Source organism: Gouania willdenowi, unplaced genomic scaffold, assembly GCF_900634775.1.
Source record: "Gouania willdenowi unplaced genomic scaffold, fGouWil2.1 scaffold_196_arrow_ctg1, whole genome shotgun sequence".
Lineage (NCBI taxonomy): Eukaryota > Metazoa > Chordata > Actinopteri > Blenniiformes > Gobiesocidae > Gouania > Gouania willdenowi.
Window position 1 is genome coordinate 164766 of NW_021144947.1, and position 17737 is coordinate 182502.

The 17737-nt window shown below is 36.7% G+C and overlaps 2 protein-coding genes and 1 long non-coding RNA gene across 3 annotated transcripts in view; all 3 read left to right on the forward strand.

The window, feature by feature from the left end:
- Positions 1-474: 474 nt before the first annotated feature.
- LOC114458837 (extracellular matrix protein FRAS1-like) lies at positions 475-1164 on the forward strand. The gene is made up of 2 exons (XM_028441213.1): positions 475-642; positions 778-1164. The coding sequence occupies exons 1-2, from the start codon at positions 475-477 to the stop codon at positions 1162-1164; spliced, it is 555 nt and encodes a 184-aa protein (XP_028297014.1).
- Positions 1165-10729: 9565 nt separating this feature from the next.
- Positions 10730-17737, forward strand: part of LOC114458839 (BMP-2-inducible protein kinase-like) — a 28607-nt gene continuing 21599 nt past the window's right edge. The window contains exons 1-4 of the mRNA XM_028441215.1: positions 10730-11022; positions 12384-12502; positions 15313-15418; positions 15842-15984. Coding sequence (XP_028297016.1) covers positions 10872-11022; positions 12384-12502; positions 15313-15418; positions 15842-15984 — 519 coding nt within the window. The 5' untranslated portion in view covers positions 10730-10871. The remainder of the gene's footprint in view (positions 11023-12383; positions 12503-15312; positions 15419-15841; positions 15985-17737) is intronic.
- Positions 16659-17261, forward strand: LOC114458842 (uncharacterized). Its single transcript, XR_003673164.1, has 2 exons — positions 16659-16735; positions 16825-17261. It is a non-coding gene; the product is annotated as an uncharacterized LOC114458842 (long non-coding RNA).

A 17737-nucleotide genomic window follows, 5' to 3' on the forward strand; every position in this document is an offset into this window, starting at 1 on the left:
CCGCTTCCTCCTCTGGTACCACCGTTATTACCTCATGGGTTTAGAACCTTTAGATGCTTTAACAATGTCAATTAATCATTGTTTTATTTCAAATGTATTTCATTTCAACCTAATGTGGAATAAAACAAGTAAAATAAAGATGTACATCCTTAACTCAACAACATAAAAGCCTAAAGCATCCTTTATATCAGGGGTGGGTAACTCCAGCCCACCTGAGACGTTAGATGTTTCTTTGCTCCACCTATTATGTGATGTCATCAAGTTCTAATGATAACGAGCTGTTTATTGATTGTGTTGGACAGGGAAACATCTAAAGGTATCCGGCCCTAGAGAGACGTGTGCTTTACTGTTAAAAATACATAATATATACGTCAGCTCACACATATTATTATATATTTCTTATGATTAGTGTATTATGGCCCTGACGACCAGGTTTGAACACATTTAAAGAAATGAATGAATTTCTTTGAACTGATGAGTTTGTTTTTCCTCCAGGATCGTAAACAACCTGACGTGTGTGATAAGTTCTTCCACGACGTTCCGTTTGAGGCTCATTTTGCGTCAGATGTTCCTCAGCTCCGGTCCATGGTGTCCATGCCTGGTGTTGATGGTTTCACTATGAAGGTCGATGCTCTCTATAAGGTACGCTCATAGGTTCTATTGACCTTCACCATCATTTACTGTCAATATTTTCATTAGCTTTGCATTCATTAATATTTAAGTGTTAGTATTGATCATTAACCTGTTGTTTATTTCTGTAACCATGGTGATTGACAGGTGGAGGCGGGCCATCAGTGGTATCTACAGGTGATCTATGTGATCAGCCCAGAGTCTGGGTTCAGCCCCAGAATCCAACGATCAATCATTAATGATTCTAATCGATCAAAGCGTGATCTGATTGATCAGAGTGGGCGTGTCCCACTAGATGAGTCACTGATTTATGATAATGAGGGAGATCAGGTAAAGAACGGCACCAACATGAAGGCTCTCCAGCTGGAGGCGGGGCCTCTGCCCTCCTTTGGGCCCAATGTAGGGACCTCAGTGGGTGGGGGCGTGGCTTCTGTCGCCTTGGTTATCCTGGTTCTTCTAGGCTCCGCCTTCCTGTGGCGTCGTTGTAGAACTGCAGCAAACCTCCTCCTAAAACGTATGAAGAATATCCTCTAAACACGAAGGTGGACGTGTGTGAAGAAGAACTTCAGCACAACAAACATCAACCTGTTTAATGGTCATCATAATGCTAATTCTACGCTAAGGTCAAACAGGTCAACCTGAAGGTCAAGGTCCACAATAACCTGAGTGATGGAACTGAGGTCTGAACAACACTAGCTCACACCTGTATTTATGGTGGAAACCCTATATCATTTACTTTGACCACTGAGTAGAGCTAATGAGCTCAGGAAATATTATTATTAAGTAATCATAACACGTAGTGAGTCACAGAAACACTGTCACATCCAGGTTCTTAGTTTCATTCTTCACTTTTCAGATTCCACATAATAAGTTAGGGTTAGGGTTATATATACATATATATGTATATATATATATATTTATATCACTGGCATATTTTGACTGACTTACTTTTATTCAACCAGGAAGTGTTTTATTGATTAAAATGACAGAGGTGTTTCCCAGAAGATAATAAGGACCAATTGTACTAGAGAATTGTCATTGTGAAAAAATATTTCTAACTTTTATTACATTTGAACAAAAAGTGGCAAGTCCAAAATTTATTCATACCCTTCTTAATAATTAATAGAAAAGCCTTTTTTGGTTATTACAGCAATCAAACGCTTCTTATAATTGTTGAGCAGCTTTGTGTCCACTGGTCATCATCATTAACGCTGATAGTCACTGTAACTCATTCATGTTGTTGTCTGCTCATCATTTCTTTGCGGTATGTTTTGGGTCGTTGTCCTGCTGAAAGTTTCTCTGGAGACGACCTGATGTTGAGAATCTTGATGTGTTGCGCTTTTTTTATTGATGTCATTTACTGTGATTAGATTCATTGGCTGAAAAACACCCACAAAGCATTAGGTTTCCACAAACATATCTGACAGTGAGGACAGTGTTCTAGGGTTTGAAGGCTCTCCTTTTCTACGCCAAATGAAGGATACGTCATTGTGGCCAAACATTTTCACTTTCTGTCTCATCTGATTATAAAACAGAGGACCAGAAGTCATCTTAGTCCAGATGAGCCTTTTAACAGGCTTTTGTGTGTCTTCTCTGGAGAAGTGGTGTCCTCCTTGGTCTGCGTCCATGAAACTCAGCAGTGTTTGTTGGGACTGAGATGTTGCCACCAGCAGAGCCTTGGTGGTGATCCTTAGATTCTTTCTCACTATCGTCCTGTCCAGCAACAGGCGTCACTTTCAGCTCCGACCACATCTGCTGAGATTCTCCACAGTGTGGAACATCTTGTGTTTTTTAATAATACTTGTGCTGTAGCCACTGGAAACATTTGGATATGGCCTTATAGGACCTTTCCTGATTAGTGAGCAGCCACAGGTCCTCATTGAGCTCCTTTGGTCTTCTGAGCCATGGACTGTCCACAAACCACCTACAGAGAGCTGCTGTTTATTCACTGTTGAGGTGATTAAACAGTGAATAGATGTTTTACAACAGCTTGGACTGTTTAGATTGGTGTAGAACTTTGGATTTTCCCGTACACTGACAATTTGCAAAGGGTATGAATAATTTTGGACATGCCACTTTTTTATCAAATGTAAATAAAAGAGATTTTTTCCCCCACAATGTACATTGTCTTATTATCTTCTGGGAGAACCCTGGTCATTTTTAATCAAGAAAAAACTTGTGGTTGAATAAAATAAAAGGTAACTTTAAGTTCGAATATGCCAGGGGTATGAATCATTTCAGGCTTGACTGTATATACATATATGTATATATATATATATATATATATATATATATATATAGTGGTGCAAAAAAGTATTTATTCAGCCACCAATTGTGTAAGTTCTCCCACTTATAAAGATGAGGTCTGTAATTTACATCATAGATAAACCTCAACTATGAGAGACACATGAGAAAAAAAATCAGAAAATACATTGTAGGATTTTTAATGAATTAATTATTAAATCCCTCTGTAAAATAAGTATTTGGTCATCTACAAACAAGCCAGATTTGTGTCTCTCACAGACCTGTAACTTCTTCTTTAAGAGGCTCCTCCTCCACTCGTACCTGTATTAATGGAACCTGTTTGAACTGGTTATCAGTATAAAACACACCTGTCCACAACCTCAAACAGTCACACTCCAAACTCCACTATGGCCAAGACCAAAGAGCTGTCAAAGGACACCAGAAACTAAACTGTAGACCTGCACCAGGCTGGGTAGATGAATCTACAATAGGTAAACAGCTTGATGTGGAGAAATCAACTGTGGGAGCCAATTATAGAAAATGGAAAGACATACAAGACACTGATAATCTCCTCCATCTGGGGCTCCAAGATCTCACCCCGTGGGGTCAAAATGATCACAAGGTGAACAAAAATCCCAGAACCAACACGGGGGACTAGTGAATGACCTGCAGAGAGCTGGGACCAATAGTAACAAAGGCTACCATCAGTAAAACACTACGCCACCAGGGACTCAAATCCTGCAGTACCAGACGTGTCCCCCTGATTAAACCACTACATGTCCAGGCCCGTCTGAAGTTTGATAGAGAACATTAGATGATCCAGAAGAGGATTGGGTTAAGGTCATATGGTAGATGAAACTAAAATAGAACTTTATGGTAAAAAACTCAACTAGTTGTGTTTGGAGGAGAAGAACACCATACCTACTGTAAAGCATGGGGGTGGTAAACATCATGCTTTGGGGGCTGTTCTCTGCAAAGGGACCAGGACGACTGATCCATGTAAAGGAAAGGAATGAATGGGGACATGTATCGTGAGATTTCTGAGTGAAAACCTCCTTCCATCAGCAAGAACATTGAAGATGAAACATGGCTGGTCTTTCAGCACCACAATGATCACAAACACATCGCCCTGGCAACAAAGGAGTGGCCTAGCCAGTCTCCAGATCTCAACCCCATAGAAAATCTTTGGAGGGAGTTGTGAAAGTCCGTGTTGCCCAGCAACAGCACCAAAATGTCTCTGGTCTTTGGAGAGAGCAGACGTGTTTTTCATTCGCTCCGATAATACGACCTTGGCTAACAGCTGAACAGCCTGAAAATTGGCCCAAGACTGAAGGAAAATGGTGAAAAAAACCGCAGGGAGGCCCTTCAGAACCCAATTCGGGTTTGGAAGAGGTCAAGGAGATGATACGCGAGGGTCTACAAAACCTATCTGCGAGATAAAGTCGTTGGAAAAAGACCGCTGGAAAACTCACTGGAAAAACCTACAAAGCGAAGCAAAAGGTACTGAAAGAAAAGAATGAAAGAAATGCTGAAGAGATAAAATTGTTGAACGCCAGGGTTGAACAGCTGGAACAAAAGGAAAGAGAGAAAGATGTCATCATCACAGGCCTAAAGATAAAACCCAGGAGTTACGCGAGGTGACGAAGAAACAAAATCAATTGAACAACATGTCATTGACTACCTGGAGTCGAAGGACATTGTCCTGAACCCTGACAACATCAATTCTTGCCATCTTCTGCCAAAGAAAAATGATAACAGAGCTGTAAAAAATAACCTTCACGAATATGAAATTCAAAGGAGAACTACTGAAGCAAGGAAGAAAGCTGAAGTAAACGAAGGTTTTTATTAATGAAAGCCTGACAAAAAAAAAAATGCAAGCATTGCATGGAAGGCACGCCAAATAAAAAAAGGAGGAAAATTGTGAGGACTTGGACAAGAAACTGCAGGATTTAGATCACACCACTCGGAGAAGAAGACGGAAAACCAATCCTCATTTCCTGTACAATGAAATTACTACCTTGCTTATGAACTAAGATACAAGTTAAATCTAACAGTGGAAAATACAACACTGCCAATAGAACTAACAACAGCTGGTAACCTTGATGTAGAGACAAACAAGCTGCAAACTTGTGTGTGTCCAAAAGAGACATTCCCGAGTGGTGACCTTATGGATGAAAAGGGAAAAACCTTCCAAACACCTTCGAAAGAGGAAGTATTCTTGAACTGGAGGAATGCTAACAACGTCTGGCAGGGAACAAGGCCAACACGAACAAACGATAGAGACGAAGAGGAATAAAAAACAAGACAACACTGACTACAGATGAGAACACACAAAAAAGGACTGTTCAGAACAACTCAAGAATGTTTGACCAGAGAGACATTTAAACCCATGTAAATTTGCGATGGTAAAACAGGGGACGGGACCCAGATAAGCAAACTGCTTCTCTCGTCTCCTTTTTCGACATGTACAAAAAAATGTAAAAAAAAAAAAAAAAAAAAAAGTGAATGTAACCATGTCGGAAATAAACTGAATGAATAATAATAAAAATAATAATAATAAAACATCACTGCTCTAGAGGAGATCTGCATGGAGGAATGGACCAACATACCAGCAACAGTGTGTGAAAACCTTGTGAAGACTTACAGAAAACATTTGACCTCTGTCATTGTGAACAAAGGGTACATTACAAAGTATTGAGATCAATTTTGTTATTGACCAAATACTTATTTTCTACCATAATTTACAAATTAATTCATTAAAAATCCTACAATTGATTATTTTTCTCATGTCTCTCATAGTTGAGGTTTATCTATGATGGTAATTACAGGACTCTCATCTTTTTAAGTGGGAGAACTTACACAATTGGTGGCTGAATAAATACTTTTGTTGCCTCACTGTAAATGTATATATAGTCATTCTATGTGATTTCAACAAACATTCCACACACTTTAGTCTAAAAAAATTCTGAATTATTTACCAATTGTTCCTTAATAATTCCATTAAGTTCATTTGTCTGCTTTTTTTTTTAAATATAAATCTAAACCTGTACCTGTCAGACCTCGACTGTCAACTGCAGTTGCAACAAAACCTCAACATATATGTTCCTTAATAATTCAATATTCTCACTGTAAATGTTTAGTTTGATCTGATCAATACTTTAGATATAGATAATATAGTGAGGGGGTGTGTCCTTATTGTTCTTCCATGTTGATCTTCCAATATCAGTAACTCCATCACATATAAAGGTAAATATGGTATAGTAATAGCTCCTCCCTACAGAAATAGATCTGCTATACATCCTATCTGTGGACATGTCAGCTCCTCTAACTCAGTCACACAGTCATTGTGTGTTTGGGTCTGTAAAGAAGAAAAATCTGGACTGTTTTAATTTATAGTATAAATATTACTTTTATTGGGTTCTGAAAGTATTTTTATTTTGTGACATCTTCATTTTATTTTGGGCCCAAAAATATTGACCCACTGGTGAATATTTTTAATCCTTTACATGAGGTTATTGTAGTGTGGCTCTGTGTCTGATCATCATTTATTGTTTATAGTTTTCACTAGTGATAAACAATATTAGATTGTTTTGGGGTTGAACAATTGGTAAAAATAATTTTTCCTGTACAGGGATTTTTTTTGACCAAAGTGTGTGAGCTATTTGTAAAATGACATGAATAATGACCCTATTATGTATACCTGTAGATTCTTCCTCTCTTGTGTTTACACGTTCACTATCAGTGTTTTTAATAACCTGTCTCAGAAGAAAAATATTTCTTGTTATTAATCTGTGAGCTAAATCTGCCTCTTTCTGCTGTAATAACAGTATTTTATATACAAAGCTAAATGAAAGGACTGTTGTATTAGAATCAAATATATCATATTAGGTATTTAGGTTTTATTACGTAGTGTATATGACTTTTTAGGATTTCAAGCCTTATTAAATAATTCAAACATTACTATTTTTGTCCTACTACCAAATAACAGGAGACATTAATATGTTTTCACCCAAATCTTCAATCAAACTATTTAGTTCTTCACACGATATATTCATGAAATAAAACACCAGCATCTAGATTATTCTAAAGAGATACATATTTTATCATTTAGTCGTTCAACTGCCCTGATATTTATTCATAAATCATGTGCAAACATTACACATGACTTGGTATTATTCTAATGTTATTTTATGTCATTTTTTTTTAAAGATTGGTTGTCTTTTTTTATGACATTTAAAAGTTAAAAAAGTGATTTTTATTGTTGCTAATGATTTATTCTGCTGCCATTCACTGTCATTTTTTTTACTTTGTGCCTATTAAATAAAAGTGTATTGAGATTGTAATCAATATTTGTAGTGCCATTGTAATACCAATAATATAATCTATATGTTTAGTGCCTTTTTAAAGTAATAAAACTCTTTAAAACACCTCATATTCTGCATTTATTTTAATAATGACTTTTCTCTCCATTTGTTGCCAAAAATATTTCAACAAATGAAAAATATTTTCACTGCTGAAAGGTTTGGTTATAATAATAATAATAATAATAATAATAATAATAAGAAGAAGAAGAAGAAGAAGAAGAAGAAGAAGAAGAAGAAGAAGAAGCAGGGAGACAGAGAGACGTGATTGGTTAAAAAAAAGGTTTGTTTTTTTTCTATTGGTTGAAGTTATTACAGATTTACAGCTGCTACAGATGATGGATTTTCTTTGTTTCTTTTTCAGAGAACATAAGATCTTAATTTCTGTCAGAACATTAAGATAATTTCAACCAAAAACTTAAAAAGTGTATCTGGAGAAAATCACACACACTCTCCTCCCATCCACCACCCTCTCAACCATTTCAGACGTGTCCGTTCATGGATCACTATGATCTCACTCTCCTCCTCAGTCACTCCATACGTGTTCTTCTGATGGTTGGTCAGACCTTCACACACTTCGGGCACCCACACATACTCATGTCCTTTATGACACTCATATGTATACAAATGCTCCAGTTCGCCTCCACCATAACCTTCATTTTCTTCCTGTTACCAAACAACCGCTCCATATCAGTCCAATCAAGCCCCGCCTCATTTATCATTCTCTACCAATACAGCACTGTTTTCATCTTTACAATAATATTAATATTAATAATATTAATATTAATATTAATATTAATAATAATAATAATAATAATAATAATAATAATAATAATAATAATAATAATAATAATATTAATATTAATATTAATATTAATATTAATAATAATAATAATAATAATAATAATAATAATAATAATAATAATAGATCAAATTTGTATAGTGCTTTTTTGGACACTCAAAGACGCTTTAGATGGTAATAAGACCAAACTAACCAAAAGAAGTTTGAAGAGGTGGGTTTTGAGTAATGATTTAAAGTTTATATTCATTCATCGTTATATAACTTTACATTCTTTACTCCTAATATTTCTCATACATCTCACCCACTCTGCCAGTCTTACTCACATCCTGACACTCTCCTATCTTCTCTCTCCACCATCCATCCATCCATCTTCAGACCCACTTGCTCCTTTCTCACAGGGTCCCATGGGTCTGCTGGTGCCAATCTGTGGCTCTCATTGGGCGCTGGGTGGGGTTACACCCTGGACAGGGCACCAGTCCATCGCAGGGCAACACAGACAAACAACCACTCACTCTCATTGATTTACCTCAATCAACCTTACAGTCATGTTTTGGATTGTGGGAGGAAACTCCACACAGAAAGGACCAGGTGTCTACCCCAGGGCTTGAACCCAGAACCTTCTTGCTGTGAGGCGGACGTGCTAACCACTAAGCCGTGTGCCCCTCTCTCCCCCATTCTCCAGCTGTTTCCTCACCTCCTTCACTTCCTCTCTCACTTCCACCATCTCCCCCTTCATTCTCTCCATCACTTGTCCATCTCTCCTCTGTCTCAGCTTTCTTCTGTTACCCACCAGTTGTACCTTCTCATTCCTCTTTCTCTCCACCACTCTTCTTCTCTCCATCATCACATTCATCTCCTCTTCATGTCCAATCATCCATGGGTTTTGCACCCCGTTTTTCATGTACTCCACACACTTCTTTAACTGCCTCCATCATCACCTTAGACAGTACTTCTCATTCCTTCCATCTCCTCAAACATTCTCCTCTTCCATCAGTTCTCCTGTTCTCTCCTCATCCTCTTCACTCTTCTCCTGCTCTTTCAACATCTCCATCTGATCTCTGGTACTCTCCTTTGTCTCCTTCCTGGTACTCTCCATCTCCTCCCATTCACCCTCACAGTCTTTCTGTTAGTGGTCCAACAACATCTACTCTTCATCCGTTCTCATTTTTCACACCATCCAGTGTCATAATAAAAGCATCAACTCATACCACCTTCATACATCACATTGAACCACGTCCCTCTCCTCTAACACCTCATATTCACTAAGTCATGTTCTCCACACCAGTCTATCCCATACCTCCCATTCACTCCTTCTCTCTCGTACCTTCTTCTAACAATTACATTAAAATCACCTCCAATTATAGCTTTTCATTTCCACCAATCACAACCTGACTCTCCATTGTCCTTCTGTACCTCTCTATACTATCCACATCTTTACCCCACACAGGCTGATCTACCACAACCACAGTCACCCTCTCCTCAACCATCTCTCCACACAATACCACCATGGACACAACCTTCTCCTGTTCTGCTCCCTCAGAGACAAACGCTGCACATGTTACAATGACCACCATCTCTCCCTCCCTCAGTCACTAACCTCCCACCCCAACTTTCACTCCTCCTGTTTCTCCTCCCCTCATGTCTTCTCTCATAGACATGTTAAAAAACCATACTTTGTACTCTATATGCAGTCATTATGATCAAAGTGTCTTTAATAGGAATCAAATAAACATGAAGAAAAAGCTTTTATTTATTTATTTATTTATTTTATTCAGTTTATTTTTGACATGGTTGCATTCACAGAAGTTTCTTTTTTTTTTTACATGCCGAAAAAGGAGACGAGAGAAGCATTTGCTTATCAAAGTCTCGTCCCCTGTTTTGAACACAGAAAATTTACATCAGAGCTTGTCTCTCTGGTCAAACATTCTTTGGTTCTGAACACAATTTCATTTATTTTTTTTGGTCCTTTTTATGATCTTTCTTATTTCTTCTTTTTAATAAAAAACAGTTTTTATAAACCCTGGTGTACACATTTCAGAAATGGACAAAATTACCATTTGACATCATTGATTATTTACACCAGAACTCAGGAAATGTATGTTATAGATTATTATTATTATTATTATTATTATAGGTTTGTGTTTCATTTCCTTATAATTGTGAGTTGTTTAATAGTTAATAATTGATCTTTTTTAGAGAGAGGAATAGTCATTATTCTGCTCCACACTCCATTCCAGGTGGTGGCGGTAATTCACCTTATTGTTGTTTTTCCAACTGCCAATAAAACAATAAACGAAGAAGAAAAAGAATCCAGAAGAAGAAGAAGAAGAACACGCCCACTTCCTCCAACGCCTTTTTGCGAATCGGATGATTTTGACTCATTTTGTGTCCAACATTATACATCGGAGATCCCACAAAGAGCCGTTAAATCGCTGGAAATGATCAATATTTCTGATCCCTGATCAATAGCGTTGATAGTAGCCGTTAGCTTAGCTCAGCTGGAGGGGGAAACCATATGGCTAGCACTAGTTAGCCACAATGCTACATAGGACAGCTTGTTGTGTATGTAATTAAACTGTCATTTATCAAGTTAACAGTTCAGATTAGCTTTGTGTGTTAATGCTAACTACAGCTAGCTCAGTGTGTCTTAGCAGCAGCTAATGCTAACCATATATACTGTAGTTTACTGTATATCACTGTCCTATCATAGACATTTACATCAGAATGTTCAGTAGAAACACATGAGACTACATTAGATAGAACACTGAGCAGACTTTCATATAGATTTGATGGTGAAAACATCTGCACATAGTTAGTAACTAAATAAACAGAGGATGAAGAAGTTCTCCAGAATGCCGAGGTCAGAAAGCTGTGGTCCAGGACCAGTATCTGGGTCCAGCTCCAGTTCTGGACTGAGCTGCTACTTTGGTAAAGTGTTCTCAGTGGGTCGGTACCAGGTCACCGTGGAGGAGCTCATAGCAGAGGGTAAGGACATGGGTTTACATCCCTATCTATGTTATTACACACATTATGATTATTATATAGACCTATGATTGTGTCCCTCTCTGTGTGTTGTTATCACACATTCACCAACACTGAGTCTAATCAATAAATAATATAATAAAGTAGAATGAGGAGATCATTTAATTACAGCAGTGGTTATTTCCCACTTTAAACTAAGGTCAACTTTCACCTGCTCATCATTTTCAAATGTCTTGAACTAACAGAACAAGTAACATCATATTTCATAATAAATCAAAAGCTAAATTAAATTAATCACCTGCATACAAATCAAATGTTAAAGTGCAGCAGTTAAAAATACAGAAAAAAAATATATATATTGTTTATAATATGTGACAAAGCTACAGAAAAGTAAATGAAAGTCAGATTTATAAGTTTGTCTATTGTTCTGCTTCATGTGAATCATTATTTTTAGAATCTGAATCAGAAAAGTTTTATTGTAAAAAGAATAAAATACCAGAAGAAGTAAACGTCCCTACTGTAGATGAATAACAATAACTTCCTCATTCACATGTTTGTTGAGCAATTTCCTTTTTCCTTCGTCACAGTGAAAACAAGTGTTGAAAGACCTGTTTTTATTTGATCTTTGACTGTGTGCACTCTGCTCACTACTGAAATACAGTAGCTTATGGGTTTGTTTCCCATATTATGTATACATTGTACATACTATCTACACATAGAATGAAAGTGTTGTGTAAATCAGCAAAGTCATATTATCCCACAGTATCATGTGATCCAGTATTTATTTAGTTTCTAACAGAACTGATGAGATGTTATGAATGTTTAAAATTTAGAAAATGTTGAGCTGCAAAGCTATAATAAATGTATTGTTTTAACAAATGTGTCCTAAAACCTTCTAAATGTCTTTATTAGTAGGTCTATGTCTAACAAACACATTATTATCCACCATACACTTCCAACTCTGAGGTTTGCTAGTAGACGATGAAGCAGAGAAGAAGAGCTCTCCTAAGGGACCTTTACTCTCCCTTAAACAGTGCTCTGACACGCTCTGGTAGCTGAAGTTAGAGAGTAAATCACAGACTGTTGAAGACACAAACCCTGAGGATAGAAGGACTTTAGGGAGAAAGTCTATGATACAGATGTCTATATTTAATAAATCTATTCCTAACAAATAAACCTTTAATAAATGAATTTTTAAGATTGAAATATGATTAATTAATTGTAATCTTGATACAAACTGTCTTTGATCAAAGTCTGAGTGGTTATTGAGGGATGCACCTGTTTTATAGTTATATAGAGACTATGAATAATGATGTTTATAGATATAAATAAACTTAATGATGACATCATCACTATGTGTTTAGGAGGATTCTCAGTGGTGTTTCTGGCTCGTACGCACAGTGGTGTTCGCTGTGCTCTGAAGAGGATGTACGTCAACAACGTTCCTGACCTGAACATCTATAAAAGAGAAATCATGATTATGGTAAGAGATAAACACTTTTATTACAAATTAAAAGTTTTAGTCAGCTTATCAAAAAGTAAGTAGAACTTTAAAGGTTAAACTTGATTTAGTTCATTCCAATATAAAATAGTTTAGTGTAAGTATTTGATTTAGTTTTCTTTAATATATTTGATGCACTAGTACTTTATTAAATAGTTATTTATTTAAAATTATGTACTGTATATATACACACATTGTATATGTGTGTACATACTGTATGTATGTGTATATACTATATATATTAATATATATACACACACTGTATATGTGTGTACATACTGTATGTATGTGTATATACTATATATATTAATATATATACACACACTGTATATGTGTGTACATACTGTATGTATGTGTATATACTATATATATTAATATATATACACACACTGTATATGTGTGTACATACTGTATGTATGTGTATATACTGTATATATATATATATATATATATATATATATATATATATATATATAGCTGGCCCTTATATTTTCTTTCTATATCTACATCCCTGTTATAGCGGTTTTTGGTCCACACACACAATTCCTTTTGTGACCAGTGGGGGGCAGCAGCAGGCCTCTGTTGTATGTAGTTTATTAAAAAGAACTACAACAATGGAGGGTAAAGAGGGTCACATGTCAAATGTGACATTAGAACCCATGACACAGCATGTAGCTGTATATGTGTAAAGACACCAGCAGGAGGTGCTGTTTAACAAACTCACAGATCTATAATAGATGGGAACAGATTTAATCACATGTTCTTTTTCTTTTTATTGTTGTTTATGACCTGTGATGAAACACAAAATATTAGTTTCAATTCGACTTTATTTGTATAGTGCAATTTACAGCAGTCATCTCACTGCACTTATTAAAATATAAAATTCATAAAAGGAAAGAAAAAACCCAACAAGATCCACATGAACAAACATTTAATGACAGTGAGAAGAAACAACTCCTATAACAGGAATAAATCTCTGTTAGAACCAGGTTCAGAGGTGGCAGCCATCTGCGTGGACTGGTTGTGGTTAGTAGACAGAAGGACCAACAGAACATGATAGAGAGATAGAACATCAGAGTGTTCCAGACTAGTTGAGACGTGAACCACAGATCAGGAAGTGACATCATCAGCTTCACCTGAAACAGAGCAGAGAGAGAAGAACGAGGAGAAGACACTGACTGCAGAAAAACATGATACATTATTATCAGGTCATCCTGCAGGGTTTAGGGGCTTCGTACCTCGTGGTTATGTTAACGTCTAACGTCTAATGTCGTCTTCATGGTCTGTAGATGTTATTATTACAGATGAGACCTTTGTCCTGCAACGGCCGCTCGTAATAAATTTGAGAAATATTGTATCGAATATAATATATGAGTAACCCTAATATTATATAATATTACATAATATTATTTAGTTGATTTTCTAAATATTAATTGTATTATTAATAATCCTTTCAGGATATAACAAAATGTCATTCTAAGATTTAGATTTTCCAGTTTTGCTGAGCAACGTTAAAATAGATGAATTTGTTCTGGTATTTTAATGAATTAAAGCAAACTACTTCCATATATACACAGTTATAGTATTCCAGATGTTTAGGTAGTATTACAGATGTTTGGGTAGTAATACAGATGTTTGGGTAGTAGTACAGATGTTTGGGTAGTAATACAGATGTTTAGGTAGTAGTACAGATGTTTGGGTAGTAATACAGATGTTTGGGTAGTAATACATATGTTTAGGTAGTAGTACAGATGTTTGGGTAGTAATACAGATGTTTGGGTAGTAGTACATATGTTTGGGTAGTAGTACAGATGTTTGGGTAGTAGTACAGATGTTTGGGTAGTAATACAGATGTTTTGGTAGTAGTACAGATGTTTGGGTAGTAATACAGATGTTTGGGTAGTAGTACAGATGTTTGGGTAGTAATACAGATGTTTGGGTAGTAATACAGATGTTTGGGTAGTAGTACAGATGTTTGGGTAGTAGTACATATGTTTGGGTAGTAGTACATATGTTTGGGTAGTAATACAGATGTTTGGGTAGTAGTACAGATGTTTGGGTAGTAGTACAGATGTTTGGGTAGTAATACAGATGTTTGGGTAGTAATACAGATGTTTGGGTAGTAGTACAGATGTTTGGGTAGTAATACAGATGTTTGGGTAGTAGTACATATGTTTGGGTAGTAGTACATATGTTTGGTAGTAGTACAGATGTTTGGGTAGTAATACAGATGTTTGGGTAGTAGTACATATGTTTGGGTAGTAATACAGATGTTTGGGTAGTAATACAGATGTTTGGGTAGTAGTACAGATGTTTGGGTAGTAGTACAGATGTTTAGGTAGTAGTACAGATGTTTGGGTAGTAATACAGATGTTTGGGTAGTAATACAGATGTTTGGGTAGTAGTACAGATGTTTGGGTAGTAATACAGATGTTTGGGTAGTAGTACAGATGTTTGGGTAGTAGTACAGATGTTTAGGTAGTAGTACATATGTTTGGGTAGTAGTACAGATGTTTGGGTAGTAGTACAGATGTTTGGGTAGTAATACAGATGTTTGGGTAGTAGTACAGATGTTTAGGCTGTTTAGGCGTGTACTCTGTTGGTCCCATGACCAGGTGAGTTTGACAGTCATAAACATGTATTTACTTTATTTATTGAATAGAGTCGTTTACTTAAATGCAGATTTTATATATATATATATATATATATATATATATATATATATATATATATATATATATATATATGTTAATGTTTTTATGTATTCTCTCCATGTTTGTGTTCCACTACAGAAAGAATTGTCTGGTCATAAAAACATTGTTAGATATCTGGATTCTATCATCAATGCTGTGGCTGACAGTGTGTGGGAGGTTCTGATCCTCATGGAGTTCTGTAAAGGTATGTTTATTATTTAATTAAGACCACCTTTATTGGGACCTTTAGCTTTTTGTCTTTAATAATTTATGGTCATAGACATATTGACTGAGAGATATTATTATTATGATTATTTTTTGCTTAATTTGGGGCCAAAATGTTGTCGTTTCTTCTGGTTCAAACAAACTCTTTAAACAAGAAACGTAATTTGTATTTAATAGATCACTATTATTACATTAATGCATAATTTGATTTATTTCAGTAACTTAAAATTAAGCTGAAATATGACATAATATTTTTATGTTCTTTACATAGTGTCGTTTTTTACTTTTTAAATGGCCATCGAGTATTATTAATTATTTAAATTAGTTACGCCCTCCTCCTGGTCAAACCTCAGATTTTGGAGCTTTTCCATCTCTTCTCTGTATGTTCCACATGTGTTTGCAGCTGGGCAGGTGGTGAAGCTGATGAACCAGAGGTTGAATACTGGCTTCAGTGAGGCAGAGGTTCTCCATGTGTTCTGTGATACCTGTGAAGCTGTTGCACGTTTACACCAGTGTAAAACACCTGTTATACACAGAGACCTGAAGGTAAGCACTCATTAATGTAGTTCATTCACTATAAACTATATATAATATTATAGAGGTTGTCAATACCATATTTACTGTTGTTACTGTTAATAAAATACCATGAGTTTGTGCTACTACTGAGAGGATAAAGGGCTGGTTATACTTCACCTGGCTCCATTTACGGACCGCACTCGCACTCCACAGGAGTGCATTGGTGTGTATACTCTGCACATTCGCCATTGCAAAAACCCGCAGCTAAGACGGGGGGCGGGTAGAGGAAATTCTACAGGAAGTAGTAGCAGTACGGCTCTGTACTAAAGAAGGAAAGCCCGCGGACGGAAGTAAACAAACAACGATGGCGGCAGCAAGTCAGACACGGAGGAGGGAGCAGGAATTGTTATGTTTGTGGTTATTAACCAGACAAAAGCCCCGTTATCAAAGAAGACCCTAACCGTTACATGAAACGAGGCATCTGTGAAGAAATGCAACTTCAGCTACTTTCGGATGTCCGCGCACCGCTTCGACGACCCGCTGCATCACATTGAGCCATTTTTGCAGCACGCAAGGATTCGATTACGTTGTTGACAATCTGTGATGCAAAATACCGTTTCACCATGGTGGACATTGGCTCGTATGGTCGAGCGAGTGATGGGAGAGTTTTTAAGGACAATCACTTTGGTTGAAGACCTTTGCAGGGGGGGTCTTGAACTATCGCCACCTGCAATGGAGATGCAGCATTTCCACTTCATGTGAACCTGATGCGTTGCTACAGGTAGTGAATTTATTTTAATGTAATTAATAAATAGTTTGAAAGTATTTGTGTTAATGTGTATATTTACATGTTTTACTTATTTTTTCCAGGTGTCATCTTTGATGATGCACATAAAGTGTACAAGTACCGGCACTCACCATCCTGACCAGTGATTGAGAACAGCTTCAGGCTACTGTCGTCCCATTGAATTCCACTTTGACAAGACGGTGGATGTTGTGAAAGCCTGCGTGGCCCTACACAACATGGTGACCCACACAGATGCAGCACCCTCACCTGCATCTAGATACATTCCAGCTAATCTGACTCTGCAGCATCAGGTGAATGGAGGAGGCAGGTGGAGAAAGATGGCAGTCTCCAGGGAACAGGACGACTATCAACAGGAAGAGCGACCAGGGCTGCTTTTGCAGTGAGACGAGATCTGAAATCTTATTTCATGACACCACAAGGTGTGGTGCCCTGGTAGGACACAGTGACTAGGAGATGGTGTTTAAACTAATGTCCTGATTAATAAAATCATCAAACTTCAGTACACTGTTTCCATTGATTATTATTTTTTTTATTAAAACACAAACAGCACAGCACACAACTACTAAACTAAGAAACAAGCAAAGTCATTAAAAAAATAAAGCATTAAAGGGGACATATCATGCCAAATCCACTTTTTTAGCCCTTAAATGCATTTTGTTGTATATTTAGCGTGTTTAGAAGTACAGAAAAGTTCAAATTAGTCTCTTCAGGTGCTCCGTAGATATCTTTATATTCTGTTTTGGTCATATTTTTCAATCTGTTTAGATTTTTCTATTCTCTATTATGTTTTTTGAACAATAACATCACAGTATTTGCAGCAGAACTGCCATATTAGTTCATCAACTCCAGGCCCAACACTTCGAGCAATCCACCATTTTTATTTCTGGCTTTTATTTTGTAGTCCAAGCTCCAGGATGCAGAAGTTACGAGAGGATAAGTCAAAATGTTGGGTTGTTGGATGTAGTAACCCACACA

What these genes read in the sequence shown, in the direction of transcription:
- LOC114458837 (XM_028441213.1), top strand. Translation starts at nt 475, where the DNA reads ATGAGTTTGTTTTTCCTCCAGGATCGTAAACAACCTGACGTGTGTGAT. An exon ending in AGGTCGATGCTCTCTATAAG is followed by an intron (nt 643 to 777) that starts GTACGCTCATAG and finishes GGTGATTGACAG; the next exon opens with GTGGAGGCGGGCCATCAGTG.